At 32.3% G+C, this 12,547-nt stretch overlaps 1 protein-coding gene across 2 annotated transcripts in view; it reads left to right on the top strand.

The window, feature by feature from the left end:
- Nucleotides 1-12,547, top strand: part of LOC140449890 (uncharacterized) — a 78,965-nt gene that overhangs the window by 5,313 nt on the left and 61,105 nt on the right. The window contains exon 2 of one of the 2 annotated variants that reach the window (XM_072543302.1): nucleotides 8,708-11,736. The exons of the other annotated variant lie outside the window; for it this stretch is intronic. Coding sequence (XP_072399403.1) covers nucleotides 8,708-9,924 — 1,217 coding nt within the window. The 3' untranslated portion in view covers nucleotides 9,925-11,736. Of the gene's footprint in view, nucleotides 1-8,707; nucleotides 11,737-12,547 lie in introns of those variants that run through there. 2 annotated transcript variants of the gene reach the window in all.

Consider the following 12,547-nt stretch of genomic DNA (forward strand, 5'->3'; position numbering starts at 1 on the left):
GTCTATTGCAGGACAGTTTTGACAATTGTCGCCAGAGCATGTTCCACACGTAGCATTGCAAAATAGACCTAGTCTACGACAGCCACACGCTGAGCCGCAACCCTTTTTGCAATTGCAAAAAATCATTTTCAATAGTTCTTCTGGTGCAGGTGAACTTTTCATTATTATTGGTTGTAAAATATCATCACTCTTGAACCATCCCCAATCCGTTATATCAATCTCTTTGTTTTCAAGCCATATCTGAGTTTGTAAATAAACTCTTTTGATATGCTCATCCAGGGCACTTACAGTTGGTACAAGAGATGATAATTTAACTGGACTATTTTTAGTTGTGGCTTTAATAAAGGATTCGTATCGCATTTGTTCAAGTAATGATGAATAATCTTCGACCTTATTCATTTTGTTCATGTGGGTGTCTTTGGCAAGGCCATACAGCAAAATTGTACAGTATCTCCCAGCTTCTAAAGTGTCTTCGAGATCTGAAGTACTCCTGTCATTGGCACTCATTGGCGGCTTATCCACGCAACTTCAAAGGAGTGTCGCTGCTCTGTGTTCGTTAGTTCTCTGAAGTAGATGTTCAGTTTAGAGGTGCCTATATTATATACATAACATATATAAATATATATATATATATATATATATATATATATATATATGTATTATATACATATTTTCGAATATACTTGAATAAAGCATTTATATATACAGAAAATAAGTTGATGCTCCAAAATATAAATAACATGCTCCAAAATTTTTTTAGAATAACTCCGTTAATTTTTAAGCTACAGTGTCCATTAAAAAAATATTTTGAAGGTAATTTCAAAAGCTACAAGACTAAGTAGATTAAAATAGGTTAAAATTCTTTCTTTTTAAATAGTAAAGGGCCAAAGTGCTGATTACAGGTGTGTCAGCCGCTGTATCTCAAACTTCAATTGGCTATATCTCTATTATTTTGCGAGCTACAACAAAAATAAAAGAAATTAAAATTTTTGTTAAGAAAAAAAACTACATTTTGGTATAAAACCATTTTTCACGTATCTCTTATAGTTTTAGATTTATTTTGAAAAAATGTGAATTTTTAGATAATTGAAAAAAAAGATTTTTTAATTTAAACATGATTTTTTCAAAAAATACGCATTTTAAACAGGCTAAACTTTTAAAACTTCTAAATAACAATAAAAAAAATGAATTGTAGAAAATATAAGTTTAATTTCAATTCTGATCGAAATAGTGTTACTTATACTGCTCGTTTTTTTTTTAAACGCTAGAGTAATTCAAATTCTTTCCTTCGTATTTCGCTTTGTTTTAATCAAAATGGCTTTTAACATAGCTCATGTTAAAGGTTTTTTCTAGCTCTTAGCAAAAAAGATGTCCATTTTCCGATATTTGATGTTAAATGCATCGAGTATAGTATCCCAAAAATAAAAAGTCATCTTCAAACAATTATAAATCGCTTAGTATTGTACTTATAAAACTTAATAAAAAAACAATCTCTTTGTTTTTTTTATAAGCTTTATTTTTGTTTATTATAGATTTTTCAATAAAACGCTTTGTTTTTGAGTTATTCGTACTAAATCATTGGAAAACATGTTTTATTTTTGCGAAAAGTTTACTTTTTCAAGTGCGTATAACTCAAAAAGTATTAATTTAGCGAAAAAAATTTATATGACATTTTTTGTTTAAAATTTAATTCTCTATCAATTCCCGGGGTTATTTTGAGTGTAAAAAGTTCAATCCCCTAGATGGGGTGCCAACCACCCCAGGGGTAGAAGCACACATCAGCACCATATAACTTATGTTTTTTGAGTAATTTACTACCCACTGTAAAAATTTCAGATAAATCGGTGCAGTTATAAAAAATTTAAAGAGAAAATGCCACAGTAACTGGACTAAAAAGAGTATTCATATTCCTTTTTCTGTAGTTTATTTGGTGTTTCTTCAAATACTTTTCTTCTTGTTGTTTTATTTTTATTGATGTTCTCCTTTAGTTTTTCTCTCCAATTTTATATTTCTTACACAGCTCTAAGATTTCCATCTGCTCTTTATGTGGAGTTGAGGTCAAAAGTATAGATTTCAATACTGTCCTTGGTCAATGGTTCATTTTCCAATGGTTCTTTCGCTTCAAGTTCGATATTTTCTTGAAGCATGTCATCTTCACACGCTACTATTAACTGCAGATCTTTATCGTTTCGGCCTAAATAAGAAGGTAATAATGTCCTAAGACAGAAAAGATTTATTTCACGTTCAGAGCGTTTGCGAAGGCCGTTCTGATGAGGCCTATTGGGCCGAAATACGTATAAGCGGATGCGCAAGCGCCCTGTACGTGAAATCAAATCTTAACTGTCTTTTCCTTTTTATTTCGATATACTCTGTACGAGTACTAGAAACCAATTCACTATGAATTTTGCTTAGTTGAGGAGATATGTTGTGGAATGCAATTTTTAGATTCCCCATGTCTCTCTTAACATCTTTATCAACGTCTGTTTTGCCTTGCAATTCTTAGAAGGCACAGATTAAAGCGGAATTCTTAAATTTGGTTTCGAAAATTAGTCTACGATTTTATTATCAGATGTCGCTACATTGCGTCTATACGAAGCCATGTTAGAGTTGCTTCCTAAGACAGAAAAGATTTATTTCACGTTCAGATAGAGGTGGTTGATCCAAGTATTTTTGTGGATCAGGTCAAACTGATACGCGTAAACAAAAATACCTGTTCCAAATACCTGTTAAAAAATACTGGTTTGGAAATCAGTTTGTTATCATTCGTTTAATAGACATCTACGCATAACCATATCATTATTTGTATTTTATTAGATTTCTTTATAGTTATTAAAATGACTGTTTGACTACAAATACTTAAATTACTGTTATTGAGGGATTGCATAAAAAATTTATAAAAAATGGCGACTTCACGCCAATTGCCATCTGTTGGTATTTCTCTAAAGCTTTGTAAGCGTATGAACGAGTGCACAATTGTAAGTATGCACGAGAAAAATAAGGACAAATGCAATGAAACAATTAAATTGTTATTTATTTTTTATGTATATTTGTCGAATAGTCCACTGATCAACAAGCTTATGCAATTTCCTGATTAATATGAATAACAACAAGTGAAAACGCATAATATGATTATAATAAATTTTAGAAGTACTACATGAACACGTAAAAATAAATATTTGCAAATAAAATTTTATATATTTAATGATAATTTTTGACAACGGTGGTTTTATAGATATGGATGAATGAATTTGGCAACGTCAACTTGTTTGTAGCATTCCCATGATTTTGTGGAAATAACTAGAAAATTATTCGTGTTGAATTAAAATATATATATACATTAGTCTTTTTGTTCAAATTTGCCATAAAACGATCTTTATACAATTCAATTTAGAATATTTATTTGGTAAATGCCGTCATATCATATTACATTCAGCTAAGATAAATTTAAACTTCATCCGGATGCATACACCTACAAAAATGATTAATAAGTTATTTTACCACGTTCAGTAACAAAAAAAAAACCAAGTACATATTTCACCTACCGCGAGTTCTCTTAAAAATATATAGCGAGGTACCGAGTACATTATATACATAAATCTATTATCCACATCGATCAAATCCAAGTCCTGCATCACTTCCAACATCCAAGTATGAGTATGAGTACATTCGTAACTGTAGGTACGCGTCCGAGTCCGAGTACTGTTTTATCGTCCACCCGTACAGCTGAGTCGGTTAAATAGATATCGAATAGGTATAAGTATTGATATTGATACCGATCCCGTCCAAAGTCCAAGTCCAGCCAGAGCGAGTACAATGTACGCGTACGCGTACTCGTTTATATTGGTGTTTAGGGATCAGTTCCACAAGTATAAATAAAATACCTGTTCCAAAGTAACTGGTACGGGATCAGGTCACCATCCCTACGTTCAGAGCGTTTGCGAAAGCCGTTCTGATGAGGCCTATTGGGCCGAAATACGTATAAGCGGATGCTCAAGCGCCGTGTAAGTGAAATCAAATCTTAACTGTCTTTTTCTTTTTAAGGTAATAAATCTTTGTCGGTAAAGATATGTTCATGTCATGGCAATATGTCGGTCTTGTAAAACTCGATAACGGTTTTTCAAAAGTAGCAGTTTTCTGGTAAGCCTTCTTGAATAAACTAAACACTTGGTATTTTGTGACCACTTGTCCAGGATTCGATGTGCTCCAGTTGTCACAGAAATCATTATAATACGCTTTAAATATAAAGTTAAGTTTGAAGACTTTTATGTGATGGGAGATCGAGTAAGTGAAAGTTATTATTTTAAGCGTACGTGATGGCTTCCAGAGTGGTTGTCCAAAATTAATACGACTGGGCTGTCAAAAAGTGTTGCAAAAATATACGACATTTTTCTGAATTCATGTATCTAGAATGGATTACAACCAAAACAGAATCAGTTAAATCTTCCTTTATCAAAAAAGGATTTACGTACAAAAACAAAATATGTGTACAAAAATAAAAAATGGTCGAATATAACGTCCCATTGCACTCATAGAACATACGATTGTCACAATCTTTCCTTGCTTTGCAGCTACATTAGTTAGAACTTATCTTTTACCTGTGAAGGCCAACATATGTGGGCATCTCCCGTTTGTGTTGTAAATTTGATTGGTGTAAATTTTATGTTTTCCATAACAAGTTTTAAATTTTTAAAATATTGGCACAATTGCTGTTTGTTGAATCCCATTTTCCTGGTGTACGCAATAAATGACGGGTTCGTTTCATAAGTTCCTAGTCCAGTGCCTACCCAATAGTTTTGATTGCTTAAGAAATGGATGCTTGATATCATTTCTTTCTGCAAACGTAAAAAAACATAGTTTAACTAAATATTTTGTTCTTAAAAATTATTTAAAATGAACGGGCTTATTCAAATGAATATATAAAAATATGTACTTATGCACATGCAATTTTCAATAGAATAATTAAAGAAATTAGAACAGCACACCAAAAATGAAATCCTTAACATCAATAGCACGACACCCTTTTCGGGTTTTTTCTTGTTCTAAGATCTTTTGTCATTCCGATCAATTATGGTCGTTACGCTTCCAGTTGGTGGTTTGTAAGGTTTCTAGGTCTTGTTCTACCTGCTCCATATATCTAAGGCCTGCTTCGTCCTTTTTGTCTTCTTCCCGTAAGTGCCTGCCTTATGATTTTCTTAGGGGCTACGTCTTGCTGTATTCGTTCTACGTGACCTATCTTCAACACAATTTTCCAAATTTTTGTAAACGCGGTGACGTCTGGTTCTTTATATGCTTTGTACAATTTAAAGTTGTATCGTCTTCACCATACGTTGTTTTTTCGCACTCCCTTGTTTACAGGGTAATCAACTTTTGTGACAATTCCGTTGTAACTGTTATTATAGGAGATACCAAAAAAAGTTATTTACAAAATATGAGAACTCTAAGCTTCACATTTTAAAATTAGTTACATGCATGCAAGATCTTCCATAATATTTTACCCCATCAAAGATATGTATCAAGGATACAAAGTAATTACTATTTAAATGGGAATAAGCCACAATTAAAGGTTAAAGTACGTTTATTGACGTTTCAATTTCCACTTCGGAAATCGTTCTCAAAATACAAACATTAGTAAATTGTGCTATGTCAATAAACGTACTTTAACCTTTAATTGTGGCTTATTCCCATTTAAATAGTAATTACTTTAAAATGCAACAAGAAAATAGCTTCAGAACAATAACAAGGATACAAAGTTGTAACCTGTTATACTAGGTATTTAAAAGGTTATAACCAATATTACATGAAAATCGTATTAAGTTTAACTCTCTGTATAATTAAAAAGAAGAATAGGAGCAATGAAGGGAAGTTTAAATGGCTTGTTAATGCCATATTAATAAAAATGCAAATACATTATTTTCTTGGTCATTTTAAATTGATCACCCTATATTTTATATTACTGTCGAAAAGAACTCTAGTCCTTTTCCATCATATTGATAGCACATTATGTATGCAAATCCTCAACAGGTCAAAAAACCATAGGCGTCACCCTATACTTGTTTTGAAATAAATAAAAAAAATTAATATTTTAAGATGCCGTCAACAATTCATTATCTTTTAAAAAATCTTCTGTAAAATAAGTGTCCTCTAATCTCACTATACCTTTTTTGTGCGTAAAAAACGTCGGTATATATGCCACACGATTATTGTTAATTATACACGGGTGATTAACGAGAAAATTCAATGTTTCATGAAATAAATTAATGTAAACAGTAATTTAAAGATGATTATTGTTTTCTATACAAGTTATCGCCTGACACAAAAAGAATACCTTCTTTGAACGATTACCTGGAATTACTGATAAGGCTTCACTAATGATAGTTTAAGTAGTTTTTATGCCACATTACAGCTTATGCCAATAATATAAATTAGAAATTGTTTGCATCTTCCATTTAGTTTGTAGATGTACATTGTTCATGTCTTACCTACCTACGTTTTGGTGTCGATATTTTGTTATTTGCATTTAAAAATGACGGCAACAGGTTTTATCCCGGTTAAGTGTAGTTTTAAAGGTGCCTTCAGTCTAAGAGAGAAAAATATAATATTAAATGTACACGATGCACTTGTACATCAACGCCCTTTAAGTAATGTTCGTGAAATCTTTAACATGTGTTCAAATATGACAGGGGTTGGAGAAGCAACAATTTATAGATTCCTAAAAGAAAGAAAAGGAGGAACTGTTTCATCTCCCAAGAAGAGTGGAGGGAGTAAACCCTTGGAAATTGAAGAAATACATAAAAAACATGATAAGACGCAGCGTCCACTCATTTTTTTTTAACAAAGAATTTCCAACATTGGACAAAATCCAAGCATTAATTAGAGAAAACGAAGAGTTACCAATTATAAGCAACAAGAAATTATGGGGACTATTGAGAGAGATGGAATTTCGTTGGCAAAAGAATAGAAGAAAATCCGTTTTAATTGAAAAAGATTATATTGTATGTTGGAGACGAGATTATCTAAGAACTATTAAAAAGTACCGAGAAGAACGGAAAACAATTTTTTATTTGGACGAGACTTGGCTAAATGAAGGTCATACTGTACCATATCTATGGGTTGATACAAATGTGAAAAGTTCCCATCAGGCATTCATCGAAGGTGTATCTACTGGAATAAACAATATTCCCGTTGGAAAAGGACGCAGACTCATAATAACCCATATTGGAAACGAATACGGTTTTGTCAATGGTGGATTATTAAGTTTTGCCTCAAAATCAACCAAAGATTACCACGAGGAAATGACTGCTGACGTGTTTGAAGAATATTTTGAGCAAATGTTGGATTTAATTCCAAAAAATTCTGTCATAGTTATGGATAATGCTAGTTACCATTCAAGACTAGCAGAAAAATTGCCAACAACGGCATGGAAAAAAGGAGAGATAATCGAATGGTTGGATAAACACGCAATTGAGTACAAGGAGAATTCGACAAAAAAGGAATTATTACCTATTGTAAGGCAACATAAAGCAGCTTATAAAAAATATATAATTGATGAAATGGCATTAAACCGTGATGTAATTATTTTACGTTTACCCCCATACCACTGTGATCTGAATCCGATAGAAAATATATGGTCTCAAGTAAAGAGTGAAGTCGGACGCAACAACAAAACTTTTAAATTAGAAGACTTACAACAATTATTAGAACATTCCTTATCAAAAGTAACTCAAGAAAATTGGAAAAATGCTGTTAGTCATGCTCATAAGGAAGAAAATAAAATGTGGAATTTGGATAATATGACTGATGCAATGCTGGAACCGGTAATAATTAACATTGGAGTTAAAGATTTCTTAGATTCTGAAGAAAGCAGTGAATCTGAAATGGAATTTGGTTCAAATAATATTCATTTTTTTACAAATCGGCCCCTGTTACAGCCACAAATTATTTTATATATAACCAATAAAATAAACATCTTACATTTCTTGTAAATTCATTTGTACCTGTTAATCTCCATCACTCCGACACTATCAACTTTATTTAGGGATTAGTAACCCTCAAAACTATTGTATTCTATTCTGCTTCAACCTTTATACCTGGTGGTCATACTCAATTTAAAATTGTTTTCTTATATACTTCTGTAAAACTTGTTGACAAATATCTATTTTTCATTGAGTCACCCGTATCAACAGTTTAGGGATTTGCATATATAATGTGCTATCAATATGATGGAAATGGACTATACTACCATATTTCAATTTTTATGAAGTGTTCCCTATGCCTAAAGTTATTAGTTTTTTAAATATTTTTATTTTTCTATCAAAGTATTAATTGGGTAGGTATTTAGACGTTTACCAATAATTATTGTGAGTTGGCCATGATTGATTTGTCAAAAACTGACAGTTTACCATTATTGAATATTAGTTTAGTAATCAGATAACGATAGAGAAAATAAAAAAACTACTTCAAATAGAATTTATTAAAAAATTGAACTAACGGAAATTTCAAAAAAAAATAGAGAAAAATAAAAAACCACAATAATTTTAGATAATCATATTTCGATGAGGTGTTCAAAAAGACCTCCCGAAACATTTATTAAACATTTATTGAAAGTGGTCATTGCAAGAGTTGCTTACATTACGAAGATATACAACATTATAACATTTTTTTTTAAGTCGGTACATGATAGTGGTTTAATAGGATATAACGATTTTAGGTTTTCCCCATGATGATATACAAACTGATTCAAGCAAATTATTCAAAGACCATGATAGAATTAATATCGACTTGGACAAATGTGTAACTACCTCGACGAATTTGAACTCTGAAGAAAACTATTTTACCACTGAAATTTGCTTCAAACAATTTTCAGCAAAGAATAATTTAAATACAGATATGAGTGTTCGTGCTGACGAACAAATTTTCACGTGTGTTATATGCACCAAAAACTTTTCAGAAAGTTCTGACTTAAAATCAAGTGTACAAACTCTTGCTACAGGAAAAAAACTTTTAATGTGTGGGATTTGTTCTACAGCGTTGAATAAAAAGAGTGTTTTAACAATACCTACTGGAGAAAATACCTTTCCATGTGAAATTTGCTCCAAACTATTTTCACGAAGATCCAATTTGAAAGAACATATGCGAATACACACTGTAGATAAGCCTTTTGCGTGTAAAATGTGCCCCAAAAGGTTTTCACGAAAGTCAAATTTAGAACAACATATGAAAATACACACTGGAGATAAATCTTTTGTATGTTCGATTTGTGCCAAAAAGTTTTCACAAAATATCCATTTAAAACAACATATGAGAATACACACTGGCGATAAACCTTTTGCATGTGAACTTTGCTCCAAAAGATTTTCACGAATATTCAGTTTAAAGGAACATATAGGAGAACACACTGGAGATAAACCGTTTACATGTGAAATTTGTGCCAAAAAGTTTTCACGAAATTTCAGTTTAAAAAAACATATGAGTATACACACTGGCGATACACCTTTTGCATGTGAAATTTGTGCCAAAAGGTTTTTACAAAATTCCCATTTAAAAGAACATATGAGAATACACACTGGCGATAAACCTTTTGCATGTGAAATTTGTTCCAAAAGATTTTCTCGGATATTCAGCTTGAAGGATCACATGGGAGAACACACTGGAAATAAACCTTTTGCATGTGAAATTTGTGCCAAAAAGTTTTCACGAAGTTTCCATTTAAGAGAACATATGAAAATACACACTGGCGATAAACCTTTTGAGTGTGAAATGTGTGCCAAAAAGTTTTCAAGAAGTTCCTATTTAAAAGAACATGTGAGAACACACACTTGCGACAAACCTTTTAGATGTGAAATTTGCTCCAAAATGTTTTCACAAAAATCCAATTTAAAAAAACATATGAAAATACACGCTGGATATATTTCTGAAATACACTGAAATTTCCAAAAAATTTCGCAAAGTTCCTATTTAAAAGAACATATGGGAATACACACTCGAGATAACTTTTTGAGATCACTTTTGCATGTGAAAATTGCTCCAAGCATTTGTGCCGTTTGTGTATTTTAATACGAAAGTAATTTTTTTGTATGTACGTCATTTTATCGAAAATAAAATTAAAAATAGGTAGCACGATTTATTATGAAAAAATTATTCTTGACAAAAAAATGGGAAGCGGCAAATACCGTCCCTAGCAAAGTATATTTTCGTGAGCTGGATACAAGACGGGGTTTCCCGTCACACGAAAAATGGGAGGGGAGGGGACGAATTGATTAAAAACAACAATTTTATAAGGTACTTGGTCTCCTTTCGTATAGATCTTATCTAGAAAGTGCATGCCAGAATCAGTGTTCATATTTGTTATTTGTTGATCCGGTCGTGGCCTTTTACCACTATGTAATGGTCCCGTCTTCACCATGTTTCTTCCATCTTGCTCATCTTTATCAATTCCTAAATATTCTTTTACAATTTCTTCGCGAAACTGAAGGAACGATAACTGTGTGTCTAATGTTCTTTTTATGTAAAATGCATTCCAAAGAGAAATGTCTAGTAGATGGAACATTACTTTTTTATACCATCTAATACTTTTTCTCGAAGATGAATAATAACTAATCATCTGGTCACTACGGTCAATGGCAGACATTAACTTGTTGTAATTAGCTACTTTCTCAGGTTTCACTAGGTTCACAGAGATAACTAGTTGCTCAAGTTTTGGTACACCAGTGGCTTCGGTTGTTTTTTCCGTAATATATTTTCAAATTTATTACGTAACCATCGCTGGTACAAACAGAGTAGAACTTCCGTACTTGGCGCTTTTACTTTTAATATACTGCCGAAAGCTCAACCGACCGCGAAATAGCATTAGTGACTCGTCTAAGGACAAATTTTCTGGAGGAACCACGGCACTCTAAGTATTTTTTTACTTTTTTGTTCAGTTTTTGCATTATAAAATCCAAATATATAAAATTAAGGACTTATTGACACTTTCCAAACACATAAAACTGCTTTGCACTAATTTAAACAGTGTGTAGAACTTTTACAGCATAAACATGTAGGATCATTTACTCACGTTCATTCACCAAAACACAAGAGTATGCAGGGACATTTTACGAAATATTTTTATGTGTGCTGGGTCATCAATCGTGTTCGTACGGGGAAACCAATATACGCACGACGAAAAATGTCGCATTGAGTATTATACCGAGCTGTTTGTTTGGACGGCATATCGCGTCTTGTCCCTGTGTGCGTGACGGGATATGCCGTCTTGTCCGCGAACGTATTAATGACCAATTAGAAAGTCATGTGGTCGATAAACCAGGCCTATTAGAAAGAGGGACTGCTATGCGACAGTTTTCTCTGTCGCACTGGGGGAACGCGACTGTATGACAGCAGTCAGTCTATTTGTATTATGTGTTTATGTATGAGAATACATACTGTAGCCCTTTACATTATGTTTATAGCTATGCCCTTTAAAAGGTCATATAAGAACATACCGTGGGGATAATACTATTGCATATGAAACTTTAACATTAAATATATAAAAATACTAGAAAAACATGTTTTATATTATTTGTACTTTATAAGTAGAAAAATGTTAATATTGAGAACCTTATTAATTTCTTTAAGCATGTATCATTGAACTGCAATATTAAATTTAAAAGAAATTTAAATGTAGGCTATTATGCGTAACTCTGGAGTTTTATGTAATATGTGTATTTAGTACTTTGGTGTTCCTAAATTAACGAGAACTTACATATTCGCAAAACAGCTTTTTTTGACAAAAATATTAATACAAATATAATTTTATTATTTACGAATGTTACATTACAATCAAATATAATTATTTCATTTCATTGTGAACATTTTTCTCGTCAGTACTAGTACAAACATGAAAGTAAAATATAAAGTTTAGAAATTTTGTGAAGAGATAACTTACAGGGTGATTAACTTTTGTGACAATGTCTGTTAATTGTTCTGTTAATTATCTGTGACCAAAAAACGTTATTTACAAAAATAGGAGGTAGCTATAAGCTTCACATTTTAAAATTGGTTAGAAATGTACAGGGTCTACAGGGCCACATATTCAAATCGCTAGACTTACACCGGAAAACAAAACTCCGGGTATATAAAACAATAATCAGGTCCATAGTAAGTGATGGTTGTGAAACATGGGTGGTGACCCAGAAATCTGCCAATGCATTATATGTGTTTGAAAGAAAAATATTACGTAGGATACTGGGCCCAATAAATGAAAAAAACAACTGGCGAATTAGATATAATAGAGAAATATACCTACGAGCAATATAGCGAACCAACTCTAGCACAATACACTAAACTGCAGAGATTACGGTGGGCAGGGCACGTGGTCCGCATGTATGAGAATAGATTCCCCAGAAAATTACTAAATGCAAGAATGCAAGGAAAAATACCTGTTGGAAGAGATGGGAAGACGAAGTCGATGAGGAACTGCCCGGGAATGCGTTCATGGAAAAGAATAGCGGCAAATCGAAATGATTGGAGAAGCTTGTTGAAGGAGGCCAAGGCCCGATTTGGGCTGTAGTGC

The sequence above is a fragment of the Diabrotica undecimpunctata genome, chromosome 9, assembly GCF_040954645.1.
Source record: "Diabrotica undecimpunctata isolate CICGRU chromosome 9, icDiaUnde3, whole genome shotgun sequence".
Classification (NCBI taxonomy): domain Eukaryota; kingdom Metazoa; phylum Arthropoda; class Insecta; order Coleoptera; family Chrysomelidae; genus Diabrotica; species Diabrotica undecimpunctata.